The sequence below is a fragment of the Ciconia boyciana genome, chromosome 1 (genome assembly GCF_034638445.1).
Source record: "Ciconia boyciana chromosome 1, ASM3463844v1, whole genome shotgun sequence".
In the NCBI taxonomy this organism is placed as follows: Eukaryota; Metazoa; Chordata; class Aves; order Ciconiiformes; family Ciconiidae; genus Ciconia; species Ciconia boyciana.
The window spans coordinates 101456679-101475957 of record NC_132934.1 but is presented as its reverse complement, the minus strand read 5'-3'; the positions used below and the strand labels follow the sequence as shown (position 1 = coordinate 101475957).

General features: G+C 37.5%; 1 protein-coding gene across 9 annotated transcripts in view; it reads right to left on the bottom strand.

Annotated features, from left to right (window-relative positions):
• EPHA6 (EPH receptor A6) overlaps window positions 1-19279 on the bottom strand; it is a 532004-nt gene that overhangs the window by 447269 nt on the left and 65456 nt on the right. For 5 of the 9 annotated variants that reach the window (XM_072885203.1, XM_072885220.1, XM_072885227.1 and 2 more), the window contains exon 3: window positions 1509-1526. The exons of the other annotated variants lie outside the window; for them this stretch is intronic. In XM_072885203.1, the coding sequence (XP_072741304.1) occupies window positions 1509-1526 (18 nt within the window). The remainder of the gene's footprint in view (window positions 1-1508; window positions 1527-19279) is intronic. 9 annotated transcript variants of the gene reach the window in all.

Sequence of the window (19279 nt, the reverse complement as noted above, 5' to 3'; positions counted from 1 at the left end):
AACTATTATCCACTATAAATCAACACTGTAATGCACTTTAATGCACATTTTCCCTTTACTTGTACCTCATGTGAATGTTGGTAGGATAAGAACAGAGGTTAGGGAGTGGAAAATGTGTATTTTATCACTGTGTTTCTGTTTGTCTAAAGGAACACTGGAATTTCTGTAACTAGGACTCTGCCCATATTCACCATGAAAGGATATGAAGAAAGGTTTTGCTTTGTTACCTGAAACAGCATGCTTCCCCAAAGCAACAGATTACCTCAAACAGCAGTCTTTTAAAACCACTTTATTGTAACCCTTGGAAAAGATACAGATTTCAGGGATTCTTAACACCAGCTACATTGTTGCTTTAAGTAGTTGATTGTCATTATATCTGATCTCAGTGAAAAGACATATACTTATCCTAATTAGATGTTTTTGTCAAGTATATTTGATAACACGTAGATTGAGACAAAATAAAAATGTCAATCATGAGGGCACTTCATCCTAAAAGATGGAAGAGTAGAAAGTGGTGAAGGAGGTGGGAAGGGATCAGCCATCGCTGTGTGAAGAATTCCTCAACAAACCATCAAGTACCACTGATGTCTTAGAAAGAAACGATGGCAGCTTCAAAGGAATGAAATGCTGCTTAATGTAGGTAGAGGAGTGCTAAGACTGAGGAGTCCTATCTCCTAAATTCAAATTAAATATGTTTCAAGAGGAAGGACTGCTTCTTACTACATCTCCTAAAGGATACTGGAAAGAAAGAAAGCTATAAAGGCTTGCATATTACACTGAAGATATAGCACTTCTTGGGAAATACAGTTGATGCAGGAAGATAAAATCCCTGTAAAGATGTATTTCAGGATAGCATCAACAGCAAGTTAGCAGGGTGTTTATCTGGGACACTATTCAGGCTTAATCCAGTATAAATACAGCAAGTGTTCACAAATACAGAAAGTATTTTCCCAGTTTTTTGTTTATGTCCATTATTAAAAAAAAGGTTGTAGCTGTGCTGTTCAGCTTGAATATTGAAGATAAGTACTTTTCAAGGTATTTTATCTAAACCTGAACTTGAATCCATGGTGAAATAGTGGCTAATTGGCTAAAAGCAAGGTATTCCTTGCCTAAAGTCCACACTGCAGGGCACTAGAACATGCCTCAGCGGCTGAACTGAGAGCTGGTACATCAGCAGTGAGGAGGAGGAGGATGGGTGCCCCTGTGCTATCACAAAGAGACGGATCTGCAAAACAGCAATGTAGCAGGAGCTTGTCTAACTCTCAAGGAGTCTAAGGATATTAATATAAACTCCTTTGTTTTAAAACTGGCTTTCGTTCGGAATCACATGAACTTTACTGAGACACAGGCAGTAAAAAATTCCTAGACAACCCCCACCCCTCATGAGTTGTGAATTTTGTGGCCTATCTCTACTGTTAAATATCATAAAAGTGATTATTTTGTGATTTGAGGTACTTTAATGATTTTTCTAATATCAGAGTCCCTTCTGCATTTTTTATCATACTTACATATTTCTTCCCAGGAATCTAATACAAAAAAGAGAGAACAAGAAAAATTATGATGAGACTTCAGCAAATCATAATGAAAATACCTTTCCAACACTGTCCCCCCAATGAACACATCTAAATAAGTGCATGGAATGAACTGTAAATATTTTGTTGTGTTCTCATTGTTACCACTGGTAATATGCTACAGTTCTCATGTCTAAACTAGAAAGGTTTAAGAAACTGCCAAGAGCATGTTCTCAGACTGCAACATGTGAAAAAAATCCTGTAGTATCATTTCCACACCCAGGCAGGTATACTTCATGGGTAGGATTAAGAAAACATGGAGGATTATTATGTCCTATATCTTTTTGGTGGTTTCTTGGGACCAAATGATCCCAAACTCCCACTTAGACTGGAAATATGTTGGGTTTTGTCTTTTCACATTACATTACAAAAGTATTTGTTTCTCTAACAGTAGATATAATAAGGGATAAAGGGAAAAATTTTACAAAACTTAAAAGGGACTTAGAAAATGCAAAGTACGGATGTCCAATTTTCCAGTAAGCAGTATTCAACTTCATGCTCTCTTTGTAAGCATGTTTCTAAAATATTCTGTATTTGTGTAGGGTTCTGTCTTTGCACCATTCACTTAAACCACTGGCATGGCACTTTTCTTTTGCAATTTTCATATATCTATCTGGAGATTTTAAAGAAAGTAAAATTTACTACCAGGAGGTCTGGCGCCCATCAACTTGTTAAATAAACTAGTTGTCTCTGCATGATTTTTAATGTTGTATTTAATTCTACATCTTTTGTCCCTAAAATGAAATTACGGGATAAAGACTGAACCTCTGCTTCAAAGTCTGAATTTTCACTTCTCCCCGCTTTTTTTTTTCATGCAAGGCATTTCAAATGAGGTTATTTGGAACAGTCTTCAAGGTTTTCTTGGCATTCAAATGAAACACAACCTTTTGCCACAACAAATGCTACTATTTGCTAATTGCTTTGGGGCTGCTCAAGGAGAAGAGGGAGCACTAGCATCCCTTGTGCTCCCACCCAGACAGCAACAACAGTATTATCATAAAATGATCCATTAGTACCAAATGTATCTTCCTCATTATATTTATTTTCATTCTCTTGTCTTTCTCTTAGGTGACAGTATGTGGCCAATACCATAAGAAGAAAAATTAAAACAATAACAGCAGCATATACAGCTGTGTAAGTTTAAAATAGCAGAAACTGCTATTTTGTGATTATTTATTTAAGTATGGCACATAAAACTTCACCTCCATGGCTTAATATGATCCACCATGTCATTTCCTACCACCATACACACTGTGATATCAGTATTTATTTACTGTGAGGAGAAAATGCCTGAAAAAAACTTTTCCCTGCTCAAGTTTTCCAATAGGATTTATCAGATTACCTTCCAACACAATCCTGGTGCAGACCTTAGGATGCTTGGTGGAGGCCCAGTGTTTTATTTAGAATGCTGTGCAGTGTATCACTTACACTGCTTATCTTGTAGGAGGTTTTTTTATTATGATTCTAAGGTTAACATGTCAGAAAACCTTTTTGTAAGGCTAAGTTAAATGTAGTGCTCCTAAGATTCATTTGACAGAAAATATGTCTTTGTACGTATTAAATACAACTTCTAAACTAATCTGTTCCATAGATCTAATTAATAGATCTAATCTAATCGATCTAATTGATTTTTTCTAATACTTACTTATAACAGCTAGTTTATGAAATAATCTATGACGATCCATCTCTGAGGTATCACAGAATGAAAATAATCTCTTAAACATTCTCTCCCATCAAGATGTATTTCAAATTTCACTGGACTTGTCACAGATGTTAAGGTTACAGAAAAAAGGAATCTCCAAGATATCAAAGGAGAAATTCTCAGTAATTTACATATGGCAAAATACTGAAGCAATTGCCATTTAAAAAAGATGTTGTGATTGCTATTTCTAATTACAGCATTTACAAAGAGATTACCATTTGTCTAGCCTTCTTTAAAGTATATATTTTAAGATAAATTGCCAATACACAACAAATCTATTTAACTTCTGAAAGAAGATAGAGTCTTTTAGAGGTAATGGAAATGCTAGCTATTGAAAATACTACAATAAAAGAAACTAATACTGGCTTCTCTGACCTAGTACATTCTGTGAAATTATTGGTAGAGGAAATAGAACAGTCTGAGGATAAACTGCTTCAAGATGTTGAACAGTCTAAAATAATTTTCTGGGATACAAAGGATCATCAATATGGAAGTGTACCAAAGAATAGATTAAATGATCATATCCTGAGAGAGGAGAACAGACATTCTGGATTGGATATCGCTCATTACAAATAAAGCAAAAAATTAATCTAGCTAGGAAGAGGGAGATGCAGGCCCATTATGTATTAAATTGTTGAAATATGCATCTTCTGGTTTACTTTATCTACTTTCATGCCTTCTTTACAAATCACAGACAAGATATGAAAATAAATTCCATATGATTTCACCTAAACATCTGGAGGTCTCAACATTTACCCCACTCCCACTTGTGCTGCACTGTCACTTGGACCTTTTTTTTTTGCTGTACTTTCATAAATTTTTTATTCCTTACTGTCCAAGGCTGCCTTCAGGACTCAGTACCTTTGTTCCATTAAACTGCGTGCAACTGACTTTACTGATAGCTCTGCCACCTCACATCAGCATTTCATAGGCATTGAAATGCCTTTGATTCAGCTTCTGCAATAGTATTTTAATGGTAGTGTCTCATCCGCCTTTTACTGAAAATAAAAGAACAGGAGACTAAGAAGAAAAAAGATTTCAAGCCCACTAACATATGAAAGGAGATAGCTGATCTCCTAAAGAAATGAGGATTCTATGACTGCTGCCTGCCTGTCCGTAATTCTGTGCATTAATAACTGTTGAACCTCTTAGTTTAGCTTACAGAAAATCTCCATGCTATACCAACTCCAAATATTTTGTGAGAATCAGAGCATGAAAATAATGACCCAAATGAAGGAAAGCTCAAGAGTGCACCTCTGCTGTTTGGTCTTTTCTGCGTGCTGGCTGGCAGAGAGCATGCATGTAACTGGAACCAGCTACAGCACATCTTGTTTCTTGTCTTTGCTGTGGTGGTAACTCCAGCACAAAACTCTTGTGCTGCAGAGCATAGGCAGCAGGATGAAATGGAGTTGTAGGATGCAGATCTACAGACAAGTTGGTTTTGCTGTTAATGTGTCTCAGAGATCAACTTACATTAAACAAGGTACTCTTTTTCTATTTCTGTGTTCCTGTCTTCCTTTTGGTATGTAATATATTTGATGGTATACTTAAAAAAACGTAACAGGTGTAAGTGACTGCATTTACTATACTACATGGAAAGCACTACATTAGAATGTATGCTGGAAGTGTCCACTAATGAACCACGTACCTCAAGAAGCTGAAGATGCTTTGAGAGGCACCCAAAGCTCGACTTACTTATTCTGTAAACTGTGCTTTATATCTTCTTATACACTTTTTTATTTCCTATTTGCTGGAAAGCAAGGTGTAGATATCCCTTTTACACGTTTCTGTATTTGAAAGAATGCGCATTCTGGCAAGCTTATGCTCGGAACTATTCTGCTAAACGTTTAGGCCAAAATCTTAGCATCTAAGAGAAAAAATCAAAGAGCTTATTGCTGTACACAGAATTAACACATTTTTCCTCATTTAGGAAATAAACGCATATTCATCATCACCCACTTCAATATTTCTCTAGAATCTAGTTCTGTAAAAAAATATCTGTGTTAGGTAGTTTTGTTGAGATTTATAAATGGGCCAGCTGAGCCTGTGAATAATGAAACTGCACAGACTACCATCAAGGAACTGGGTACCAACAGAAAACCTCACACTTTATTTTTCATGCTTAACATTAAAAAACCATAAACATACAGGAAAGGAAAGCCAGTAAATTGCTACGAAAAACTCCAATCAACTTTGTAACTCATTACTTTCTGAAGAATTATTTCCCTCTGTTAGTTAAGACGTCTTATCTGAGATGATCTTATGTATACAGACCTGTATATATTACCCTTTTTCCAAAAACTTCCAACTATACCCTCCCAGTCAATACCAGACAGGCACTGGCTACCAACATTGCAAACTGCCACTTCTTTTCCAACCTTTAGTTTCTAAGTGAGTTAGAAATGTTTTTATCACTGTAAAAATGTTTTCAGTATGCATGTACGGGACTGAGCTGCTACGATGGATCATACCTAGTTGGTCTTTTCCCACCATCTTGCGTTTTACGATCACTAGTGTACTCATCTTCAGCATATCTTTTTGAGGCAGGAAAGGATCACTTTCTATAATAAAGGTACTTAAAACAGGAAAATCAAGTTACTTGTGTGAACAGCAATCTATCCTAGCCTACCTCCCTGGGAACAGCTGATGAGATGGTGGTATCTCAGTCAACATGCAATCTGTCATTTCCACTCATGACAAAGGTAAACAGCAGCACGTTGTATTTCTTGTGACATTTACTCAATCTGAACAAAGACAGTACCAACAGCGGTTACATGCTGCCTGTCTTAGAAACATGATGCCTCTGTAGTGACAGTGTCCATCTTCTGTGGGAAATGGCACATTTCCATGGCACACAACACTAATGTATGTCAGTTAAGATAGCATTTATCATAAGTTTTTTGACACCCTATCAATATATTTAACCATTTTCAATACATTAACATTTTGAAAACCAGGCTTGGTATTCTAAATACCGGGACAAGATCACAAATGGAAAAAATAGGATTTGAGCCAAATCAGTATGATTTCACTATTATCTTCCTGTCTTTCTTGCTGTGCTAGTGACTAGAAAGAAAATTCTTCAAAATATTTTATACCTTTTAGGAGTCAAAACAGAATAGATGTTCCAAAGTTATCAGACAAATAAATAAATAGTGTGTGTAGCTACTGGCTGGGTATTTGGATTAAACACAAACCCTAGGGGGTTTTCCTACCACATTCTATTCTTCCGGGACGTGCAGTATTGCAATATAAAAAAATCACTTTTCTGTCCTTGCAACATTTACTTCAGTGTTTTCTACTATTATGCACTAAAAGTCTTAAGCCAGTAAAATCACAGGCTTAATGTACAGTAACAGAAGCAAATTATCTGTATGTATTTTTCTAATATTTGCTGCTCCTTGCCCTGTGATTGATTACAAGTAGAATGTCTGTTTATTTAGAGACTTTACATAGTTCTCTGCATATATTGGCCTCAAGCCTACTCTATTTTTCTCGCTGACTTAAATAGGAGCAGGATTAGATCTCTGATGGAAGCTTTACCGCATAGGAAGCATTGATTTGAGAGATTAGCAATACGCTGCTGTGGTAAAAGATCTTCATCACAGCTAAGTAAAACAGGTTACAAGACAGTCTGTGGAGATGCCTTATGTGTTTTCATCAGCCTGTGTCATTTTTTTCCAAAGTATAGCTGATTACATAGCCTCATTTCATCAGTAAACTGGAATGGCATTAAGTAAGTAATTTGTTTGGGCCATGGAGTATCCCAAGGACAAGAAAGAAAGATATTTTTCCTTATTTGGAAAATAAAGCAATATTGTTAAAACCACATACTCCTGATTTAGTGTATGCCATGACACAAATGTAACACTGGCATGAAGAAAACTCAAACCCAGCTTCAGGGTTCCACTGTTAAGCACTTCCCTAGAGTGCTGCTCCTGCTAGGCATTAGATAGAAGGTTGCTGTCAGGAATTTCACATTTCCTTCTGGGGAGCAACTTTCGAAGAAATGTTGTAGTTGCATATGGATTTACTTTTCTCAAACTAATGGGCAGGTATGCTTTGCACTAAGCTGACCTTATATTGTAGCAAAGATTTCTTTTCATAAACTGTCATGAATTTTAGGAATACAGAGACTAAACGGTAATTCTGTTCTTTGCATGTACATCTTTTCATTTGTACTATTCTGAACATACATTTCCTTCATAATAACTACCAACCTGGGTACTGAAGTCATACTAGAGAGCACTCCCAGTGGGCACAGATTTGCGGGAGAAAGTGTGACTTTTTTTTGCTGTATGTGATTATTTTTTGCTCTATCTCTTCCTACTCTCTTTCCTCAGAAATCAGAATGAGACTGCTGCAGTCTTTGCTAGGATGGTCAGAGGCATTTACATTTATAACATTGAGCCACAGAAGTCTGCATTTATAAGTAAACAGCTCCTAAACTACTACATAAAAAACAGCTGAAGAGGAACAGTATTACTGGAAATGCCAAAGGTTCCTGAATTTTCATAAAATTACTGTGTTACAAATCTACAGAATGGTTTAAGATATTTTTATTTTACTTTATTATATAGATTGAAGCACTATACTCAGCCTACATGTCAGAGACACATAACATTCATTTGTGATCATTAAGATGTCTAAGGACCATCCCCTGCATTGAGATATGAGCAGTATTAGTAAAACATAACAGAAATACTGGTATAAGAAGCATACAAATTTGAATGAAACTGTGCTCATTATTGAGGGCTGTCCACATACTTTTCTAAAATAGCTTCAGCTCCTTCCTCGATTCTTTTTAATCTGTGTCTGCTTAGGGACTACATAAATAATTTAATTGTGTTCACATACATATCTGTTAAATTATATCTAATCAGCTTTTTCATTTTCTTCCAAGCTATGTTAATAAAACAGGAAATTAACAGGACAGTTGTTCAAAAAACTTTTTATATGTGGTCCTTGTGTTCCCACAATCAGCACATTTCATAGTGTCAGTTTTCACTGAATTGAATGGAAATGTGAAGGAGTCATTGATCTCTCACTGCCCTAAGTTATACAGAATCTGGGCTTCTGATACCCAGTTACATCTCACAGGGGTGTGGATCTCTGGAGTAGCTTGAGTTGTTTAATATGAATGAGCAATTACTCATAGCCTACACATTCAGCCACACTCTGGTAAGCTTGTCTCTGCTTCTGTGTCAAACTCAGTTTTTCTAGAAACGTATAATTTTTTTCAGCCTTCATACTGCAAACAGTTAAGCATTTACTAAAATTTGTTTACAGGAATCTCTTAAGTGTAGTTACTTCTATAAATCCTCCATATATTTAAATGAACTTAGGCTAAAGATTTAATTATCTACAACATAGCCCTGGTTACTCCCGCAGAGCTCTAGATTTTTATTACAAATGTGTATTTTATGCAAATTAGATCACATTACACATGTTGAAACTTGCATTTTTATTTAGTCCCACCAAAGTATGCAAATTTGAAAGATTCTATTAAATTCTGAATAAAAATACTGTTGGAACCAATATTCCTAATGTACTCTTAATTATCCAGTGCTTAACTAATTCCTCTAGACAAATAATATTTTAGTAGCTGTTATATTTTAAGGATTTGCAATAATTGTGCTTTGAGATTTTAAAGCTTCAAAATTTGCATACTGTTTAGATTATTGTTTAGCTGCTTGAACTTTTAGATGTTGAAATAAACTATTTTATTCCATGGATAACGAAAGATTTGAAGGTGGAGGTTATAGCTTTTCACAGACTAATTGATATAATGGAAAAAGCAGATAAATTTTCTACTCTGTCTAAAGCAGACCAGAAGAAAGGCTTTTGTGCATGAAAGATTGTGTGCTGAAGTAGTCTAATGAATTAAATTACCTCCACCTACAAACTTTCTCCAATTTATGTCCACATACCACCATCACCTTAATAACAGTACTACTTACACTTTATATGGAGTGATAATGAATCTCTTACCGGTTGCTTCACCTACATGACTCTCCCAATAGCCATCCTATACCCTCAGTCTCAAAATCTGACAGCAAAATTCCGTAACTAGAAACGCCTGATAGCAGAAACAGTCCCACTAAGACCTGTGGCCTGTTGCCTTGCAGTTGGGAGGTTTTCAGTCAACTCTGTACTTTGAGTGAGTGAGGTTTTTTACGCTCCACTTGTTAATATTTGTGCAAATTATACCCTCTGGGATAAAATTTTCAAGATTTGTTCTCTGATCAACTAAATATATTACACTGTTAAAGACATGATACATCAAATCACTGTGAAAAAAATGTTATGTTACCTACAATTAAGTACAGGGCATGCAGATTTTAATACAACTCTTACTGCACATTAATGCTAATGTTTCTCGCAATATGGAAAACACTCATTCTGTAAGTGAACAAATCCAGTGTTATCCCTCACTTCAATGGAACGGGAAACAGCAACATCAAATCCAGCAGAGAAGCTCTGGTACACACTTTAAGTTGTGATAGATCTTTAGTAATCTTCAGCCTCTTAGGAAGCTTTGTCCTTTATTGAATTTTATTTCCCACAACTCACTAGAAAGCCTAACTTGAGAAGATTTGGCCCACCACCTATAAAAAAAATAAAAGTTTTAAACATGCTGTTCTTTGCAGAATAGTAAACTTTTAATAAAGCCTTTTTTCCATTTACATGTGTATCTCATTTCTCATTCTTTTACAATATCTGGAAATAAAAAATGGAAATAAAATGAAAAGATTAAAATATTACAAGACATATTACATTTCTAATCTATCTGTTCCACCCAAAAGCATTAAATCAACTAAAATAGCCATGCTGGAGCGCTATTTCTCACAAATTTTAACATTTTTATTAGAACTTTGGGAAGCAAGTTGAAATCTGTATTTCTCTATATGGGCCAAACTACTTTCACATTTTCTTTCTGTCAGAAATATTGATGTGAAACATTTGTTTTGAAAAGACCCACTGGAAAACAATCACATTTTACTCAAGTCTGTGTATTAAATATGTGTGGACTTGCAAGTACGTCTCCAAGCAGATGAAGAGCGGAAATCTTCATCTAAATGAATTCAAATTAATTCAGCACCTTTCACTGCCAGTATCTGTTTCTTTGTGAGCATAGATGTGACTGCTGTTTGCTGTGGCTGAAGAAAAACTGAAAGCAACTGTTGTAATTTAAAGCTTTTGTGATATGCATGTTTCACTCTTGACATTGTATTTCTGAAAGTCTTCATCCGAATGCTACTGCTTTGAGCTACAAGTGATGTGCTCCTTGAAATCTGTGCTGGAACGCCCGTGGTCGCTCTTGGCTCCTATTTGCTGATCTTCCTTTGGTTTCCCTTGGCATCACCGAGCCTCTGATGAAACAAAATGGTTGCTGATAGCTGTCTGAAACAGTATGTCGAGCTTTATACTTGAAAGTATGCTTCAATTGAAGTAGAGGGAAAAAAATCACTTTTGTGATCCTGCGAAATAGAGAACTATTCACGTGCCATTGATCAAAAGGATTAAGTTACACTGAGAAAAGGCTCTATTATGATAGATCATATGTTTTGATTAAATTTTCTAACCTCTTGCGGTAAAACTAGTTTTACATAATACTATCTAGTGCTGTTTTTTAAAGAAATGCTCCCCATGTAAGTTCTCATTACAATAAATATTGTTTTAAAAATGTCAAATTAGAACCCTGAGTATGCTATCAGTAATTGCAAAAAATGACTTCTTGTAGAGAAGCAGATCATTATACAGAGTGTAATGATGTGAGAATGGAAGAGAAAGAAAAAGCTTTCTTAAGCTTTAAGAGCTTCTTAATTCCAAATGTGGGTCCACTACTGGCTGACCCCGAGGTAGACTGAGTGAGATAAGCCACTTCTTTTTTACTGCACTTCCCAACTATAATTTGATCTTTTTAATAGGAAGAATTTGGCATTATTTCATTAGCATTACCTTGATCTCAGTAAGCCTAAAACGTTACAACCCATTTGCTTTACAGAAATATCAGGTATGCTGAACCCTTTGGAGTGACAGAGTGGAAATCCATGGAATGCAGGAGGGGAATGCATCTCCCGGAACACCAAGCCCTGCTGGTACAGGTATGCTGAGATCCCCCTGTTCCTGCCGTAAAGGTACTCCAGAGCACTGACTGTGGGAAACTTAGTAAGTTAATAAAGTTAATAATAATACCACAGTAAATCTTCCTAACTGATGCTTTTATATATATATATATATATATATATTTTTATATATATATATATATATAAAAGTGAAAGTCCACAGGATATGTATCACAGCCTCAAACTTGAGATTACGTTGAAGAGAAATGCTATATAGATCTTGCGGGGGAACAGAGCCTAGAGAGAAATTAACTCCAGCTGAAATACGTTCTTCTCAGGAATTGCCTCCTATGATGCTATTTAGAATCAAAATTGCAAAAGCATCTTAACTTGATCAAGACAGCAACTTACACTAAGGATTTAATTCTCAGAGCAGGTACAGTGGATTTATTAGGCTGCAGGAATAACCTTTAGTGTCAATTTTTAATTTTTAATGCTTAAACTTTGCATCTTTCTTAAATTCCTCTTTAAGAAAGATAATGAACACCAGCTTTACATCAAGTCATTTTGATAAGAAAAAAGCCCCAAAAGGTCAATGATGTTAGCTAGAAAATGTTTTACAAAGATGTGAAAAATAAGCAACTTGCCACAAAGATATGTGACAATGTACTTTATTATTATATATCATATTTGTTAAAATAATCTATTTGTTCCCAAATGCTGTTGGGCCACTGGGTCAGAATATGTTTCAGTCATTATATGTGTTCATTCAGGTATCTGTGAAACTTTGAACACTACACATCATGCCATCACAGAAATTTAATGAAGTTTATACGGTAACACCAAGGCTGACAAAAAATGCTTAGCTTCCATCCAGATTTTTTATTCTGGAGGCAAAAGAATAGAGAAGAACTACCAACAAATTTCCTTAAACAGATCAAAATGAGTAAATGCAGGTAGAAATATTTTTCTTTTTAATGTATTAATTATAAAATCATCAATGTTGGAAGGGACTTTGGGAAGTCATCTAGTTCAATCTCTAAATCAAATCAGGATCAACACTGAATTCAGAACACATTGCTCTGGGTTTTGTCCAGCCAGGTCTTGAAGACCTCCAAAGATGAAGAATCCACAGCCTCTCTGGCCACCCCATCCCATTGCTTAATTGATCTCATGGAGAAAAAGTTCTTCCTTACAGCTGGTCAGAATTTCCCCATTTCATTTTATGCTCACTCTCTCTCATCAGCCTGCTGTGCATGTCAGCAAGAATTCTGGCTCTATCTTCTTCCCCTCATAGGTACTGGCAGGCTGCTATTAGGTCCTCCCAAAGACTTCTCTTCTTCAGGCTAAACAAATGCACTTTCGTCAGTGTCTTCTCAAAGGGCATAACCATATTGGTGACCTGCCAGATGCTCAAGTTAATCAACAACTCTCTTGTACTGGGGGCCTAAAACTGGATGAATTATTCCAGTCATGGTCTAACAACTGCTGAGTAAAAATGAGTAATCGTCACCACTGGTTATGCTCCTATTAATACAGCACATGCTGTTAGCGTTCAGCACTGCGAGGGCACACTGCTGGTTCACGTTTCGCCTGCTGTCCACCAGAACTGGTAAATCCTTTTCAGCAAAGCTGCTAGCAAATCAGTTAGTACTCAGCTTGTATTGTTGCAAGGGGTTACCCCTTCCCAGCCATAGAACTTTGCTTTTGTCCTTGTTAAATTTCACAAAGTTCCTATCAGCCCATTTCTCTAATTTGCCTAGGTTCCTCTGAATGGCAATCTTACCCTCAAGAATACTGACTGCACCCTCCAATTTGGTGTCATTCACAACCTTTATAAGGGTACAATCCAGCTTTTCCTCCAGGTCATGGATAAAGATTTTAACAGGATAGAGCCCAGGACAGACCCTCAAGAAACTCCACTTGTAAGCACCTTCAAGGTAGATTTTGAACTGTCATCAAGTATCCTTTGAGGCCAATGATTCAGATAGTTTTTCACCCATGTGGTAGTACAGTCCTCTAGACTATAATGTCCTGAGTTGGATACAAAGATGCTGTGGGGATACCATAGCAACACAGAGAAACTAAAAAATCAAACTCTTCTTTTCTGAGAGCCATCAGAAATGAAAAGTCATTAATACTTAATTTTTTTCTCTCTTTGGCAGATTGGATAAACTGTGAAGTAACTCACACTGCAGTTTAAATGTCACTTCAATCTCCATGTAGTAAGTCACAAAGTTCTACCCAAACTTAAAGTCCAGGTACTATAATTCAAATCATGTACTAACTCAGTGTTTACTATCAGAAATCACTTTTCTAAGAGCTTACACAGCTTCATTTAACATTATGGCTCAATGAACTTTTTATTTGGGAGACAGTCAGCAAGTACAAAATGTACTTCAGGAAGGAGAAAGGAAATAATGACCACAATGACCCCACATTTTAGTGTTGGTTTACATCATGTAGAGCTTCTGCATTTTGTTCAACGTTAGATCCTACCTCCAGTAATAAATCAAAAGGTCTTTATTTCTATCTTACTCACTAGATCTTCAACAGTGAAATTGTTCATGCCTGCAAGAGTACATACTACTAGCTGAACTAAAATGTACTGGTCTTTTCATTTATTTCAGAAATCCACATGTCAGCGTGTCTCACTAGATCCCAGAGAACTGAAAGTATCAGGAAAAGGGAAGTGAACAGGTGTGGGATAATAGCTGGCGGTGACTTAGAAATTAAACGTATATTCACACTTTTAGGTAAGGTACAGCATTGAAGAAGATTCCCAGGTGGAATGTGGCTGACATGCAAGGTCATTCCGTGGAAGTTCCCTAGGCCTGTAACCTTAGACGTAGGTGACGCCAGGGGAGCTTGGTGTACTGACTCTAAGAAGGTACTGTTCAGAGGGTGGAGCGGTGTGGAGACACCGTGGCCAGGCTCTGCAATTAAATGGGAACTCAAAGGTATTGTGTGTGACCAGTAAGCTGCACATTTGCTATCCTGGACCAATAGCCTGTCATGTTTTTGACAAAATGCTGTCCTTTGATGAACTTTGCTCATTATAACATCATTATAATACCAAAACACACCTCCATCCCAAAAGCTACCCACCTCCAAGGTGCGACCACCCCTCACTGAGCTTGCGCTTTGAATTTTTCCTAGCCTATACCTTTAAATGCGAAACGAGAAAACTTTACACCAATCCTAAACAAAGATATATGACTAGAGTCACTCAAGCTCCACCCAAAAGGTGAAAGATAGTATAAAATGGCTTAAGAGAAAGAGAATGTTAGGGAAGACATCATCACGTACCACTCTGACCTCTGGGATCAGTCGATGGGCTGAGCCTCTCTTTCCCCCCATCGGGACGCCTTTGGGTAAGATTCGAACACTTGGTTATTCCAAGTGCCTCCCCGGGAAACTTAGAAATCTCTCTAGAGTTGCTTTATCATCTCTAACGCGTTTATAGCCGGCAGCATCACTCATACTCTTGGTATTTGCACATGCTTTGCAGACAGTGCATTTATCACCGGTAATCCAAAGAATCTGTGTGTCTGTTGCTCTAATAAACTGCACTCTTTATTAATGTGGCCATGATAGTTCATGCAACACGACTAGACTGGGGGTGCAGCGCGTTTAAATTAACGCTATCGCCTTTACTCTGATGAATGGCTGCATATACAGTCCTTAGAAAATAACCGTTGACCAAGTCTGAGACTAAGACTGGACTTAGCCACACCCAGACTCCTCTCTGAGAAGGAGTTTAGAAAGCAAGGGGGTCCTGTCTGAACCTCGTGACTCAACGGGAGTGTTCCCCCCCCCCAGCCACTCCTCAGACTCCTACGCGACAGTAAGTCTTAATGCAACAACAGGACACTTGTCAACCTCCTCACATCAGCCATGGCAAATCTTCAAATTAACTGAAATTGAGCATTCTAGTTCTCAAGAGCTTATTTGTATGTTAATAATGGCAACAGGTATGTCGTATTTCACATGTAACTTAGTCCTTTCCTGGAGAAAAACAGCATCTCCAAGCGTCCCATGGGATTGTCTTTTGGTAAAATGAAGTTTCAGTATCCAGGTCCCAAACCCAATAATTTTAGTTAGCTTATTTATATTCCTTGACCATAAAACTTAAAATGGTTAATATCTATCTCTATGAACGGTTCTTAATGTCAGCAATTTTTTTTAACAGAGCAAACAGGTCAAAAGTTAGTTTCCTGGTAGAAAGCATAGCAGTTAATAGAGACAGTTAATTACTTCTTTGATGAAGTCACATTTCTTTTCAAAAGACAAAAAAGAACATTGTTTCTTTGGATGAGGATATAATCAAGAAACAGAGACACTGTCTTCTAAAGCACACAGCTAATCAGCATTCATCCAAAAAGAACTTTCTGCTTTTTCTCAAGACCATGTTTCTAGTGCACCTGGGAATATCCTAGTATGCTTGCTGTCATCTTTCTTAAGCTCTGTCTTGTATGGTTGTGAGGTTTGGGGTTTTTTTCATAAAAAATTTGGGGGTGTTTGTTTCGTTTTTTGATTCCCTGTTTTGCAGCCCCTCACAGAATAATTCGCAAAGAGGTTCCTTACCCTCTTGTTCCTTACAAGCACACTGGTGTTTCCAGTGGAGTGTGACTGGTTTGATAAATGCTACTATCATAGAATCATAGAATCACTTAGGTTGGAAAAGACCTTTAAGACCACTGAGTCCAACCGTTAACCTAGCACTGCCAAGTCCACCACTAAACCATGTCCCTAAGCACCACATCTACATGTCTTCTAAATACCTCCTGGAATGGTGACTCAACCACTTCCCTGGGCAGCCTGTTCCGATGCTTGACAACCTTTTCACTGAAGAAATTTTTCCTAATATCAAAACTAAACCTCCCCTGGTGCAACTTGAGGCCACCTCCTCTTGTTCTATCGCTTGTTACTCGGGAGAAGAGACCAACACCCACCTGGCTACAACCTCCTTTCAGGTTGTTGGAGAGAGTGATAAGGTCTCCCCTCAGCCTCCTTTTCTCCAGGCTAAACCCCAGTTCCCTCAGCCACTCCTCACAAGACTTCTGCTCTAGACCCTTCACCAGCTTCATTGCCCTTCTTTGGACACGCTCCAGCACCTCAATGTCTTTCTTGCAGTGAGGGGCCCAAAACTGAACATAGTATTTGAGGTGTGGCCTCACCAGTGCTGAATACAGGGGGACAATCACTTCCCTACTCCTGCTGGCCACACTGTTTCTGATACAAGCCAGGATGCTATTGGCCTTCTTGGCCACCTGGGCACACTCTGAATAGTCTGTGGAACAGAGAACTGCAGCCATGTGGACACATGTTGCAGAAGTAGCAAGAAGCAAAGTTTTAACTAAGAAGGTTTGTTATGGTGTCCCATTTCTAACACGTGATTCAGGCAGTCTCTGAGACTGGAACACTTGGTGGGGGTTTATATACTACTAACTTCTTTCCTGTGAATTCATACTTGCCTAAAGTGTAAATTTAAAGAAAAAGGCCAAGGGGATAACATTTGAACTCTTGCATGCCCACGAAAGGAAGTAGGAAAGGCTAATTACAAATATTGAATACTTCAATATATTTTCCAGTGACTGTTATAAACCCTGCCATAAAATTTCATGCAGGTAATTCCATCACAATGACATTTTTTATTTCATATCTACCTATATTTGTGCATGTGTACATGTGATTATATTGTTGCAGAATTTTAAAATCAAAAGATTACTTTAAAAGAAAATTATAATCAGTCTTTAACATTAAGAACAAGTGACAAAGAAGATTCCAACAGACTGAAAATATTTCTCTCTTGCAACCTCTGAGCAAGCTCAGCTACAGCTGAAAACAGCAAGTGGGATCTGCTTTTTCTGTGATCAAAATAATGCAGTGCATTGTGTTCAGTGATTTTTGTGAGAAATCATTATTATTATTATTATTATTATTATTATTATTATTAATTTATTATTAATTTATTATTAATAATAATAATAATAACAATAATAAAACTTTTGTGTTCTTTCCCTGTTAAACTGCAGTTCTACTTAACTTTTTAAAGTGTATTAATTTTATACTGTATTTCCTTTTCCTGTATCATAGATAATGAGCATGAAAACTTGTCTGTTCAGGTTATTGGTACAGGTCAAATTAATTTGTTATATTTTTTTTTCATCCAAGGACTTGTACAAAAGTTGAACTCATTAAATGTTTGCAGATAAGATATAGAAAAATTGCTTAGCTTTTCTCAGCTTACTCCTCTAGGCAAAAATATTTTTCATCCATCTTTACATGACTCAAATCTGCCCTGATATTCTAGACTGGTCTCCAATATTTGGTTGATTGATCTTCTAGCACAGGAACGGCCTGTTGCAATGCACAAGAAGCCAAGCAGGCATGACAGAAGGTCAACATGGAAATGGAGAACTCCTGACTGAGCTCGTACACAAAAAGGAAGTGTATGGAAAATGAAAACAGGGTCAAGCCATCCTGGAAGGAATATAGAAGGGGTATGTAGGAACAGAATTAGGAAATCTAAAGCCCAGATGAACCTGGCGTGGGATGTAAAAGGTGACAATAAAGGCTCCTGTAGGTACACTGGCAACAAAATGGGAAAATGTAGGCTTACTGCTCAGTGAAACAGAGGACTTGAGGACAAATGACATGAAAAAAGCTAAGGCACTCACTAAATCTTTTGCCTCAGTCTCTACTGGCAAGGTCTGGTCTCAGACTAGAAAGCAAGCAAATATCACATCCATCTTCAAAAAGGGCATGAGGGAAGATTTGGGGTACTACAGACTGGTCAGCCTAATTTTTGTCCCTGGGAGGATTACGGAGAAAATCTTTCTCAAAAGAAGGCACATGAAGGAGAAGAATGTGACTGAGAACACCTAGCACAGATTTACCAAGGGCAAATTTCATCAGATCAAACTGATTGACTTCTATGATCCGATGAGTGGCTGTGTGGCCAAAGGGAGAGCAGTGGTTATCGTTTACCCTTACTTTATCTAGGCCTTTGGCATGGTCTGCCCTTGTATCTGTGGATAGATTGGAATAAACCCATGGCTAGTTTGCATATGACACTCAGGTAGAAGGAGAGGATGATATTATGGAGAGCAGGGCTGTCATTCAGAGAGATTTTGAGAAATGGCCCAACAGAAACCTCTGAAAGTTCAACAAAGACAAGTGCCAAATCTTGCTTCTGAAAGGAAATAAGCCCATGCAGTGGTAAAGGTGGGGGACTGATTGGCCAGAAAACCGCTTTGCAGAAAAGGATTGGGAGTCTTGGTGGACAACAAGTTGAATGTGACTTCCCAGTTCAAGAACAACATTGACGTACTGGGGTGAGTCTAGTAGAGGTTCAACAAGATGGTAAGGGGGGTGGAGCACATGAGGTGTAAGGAGAAGCTGTGTTCAGCCTGAGAAAAGAACACTAAGGGGGTATCTACTATGCTGTCTGCAGCTAATTAATGTCTGGTCACAGAGAAGTCAGAGCCAGACTCTGCTGCACACAGAGTGAAAGGACACAAGGAAACCGCCTCACATTGCAGCAATGAGAACTCTGGTCAGATATAAAGAAAAAAAATGTTCACAACGAAGACAGTCAAGCGCTAAACTGGGCTGCCCAGAGACTGAGGAATCTCCATCCTTGGAAATATTCAAAATTTGCCTGGAAAAACCCTAAGCTACTTAGTCTAACTTTGAAATTAGCTTTGCTTGAGCAACAGGGTTGGACCCCCAAAGGTCCCTTCCAACTTAAATTATTCTATGGTTTTATGATTTTGTGAGTTTTCTTGCTTGACTTACTGGCATTGCCTTCACCAATCTTAGCATTGTCAAGACAGAATATGCCATTTCCTCTTAACAGTGACAGGATCTGTCACTCGGGAGTCATCTGGCCACATTCAAATGTTGACCTCTTCCCTAAAGATCATGGGCAT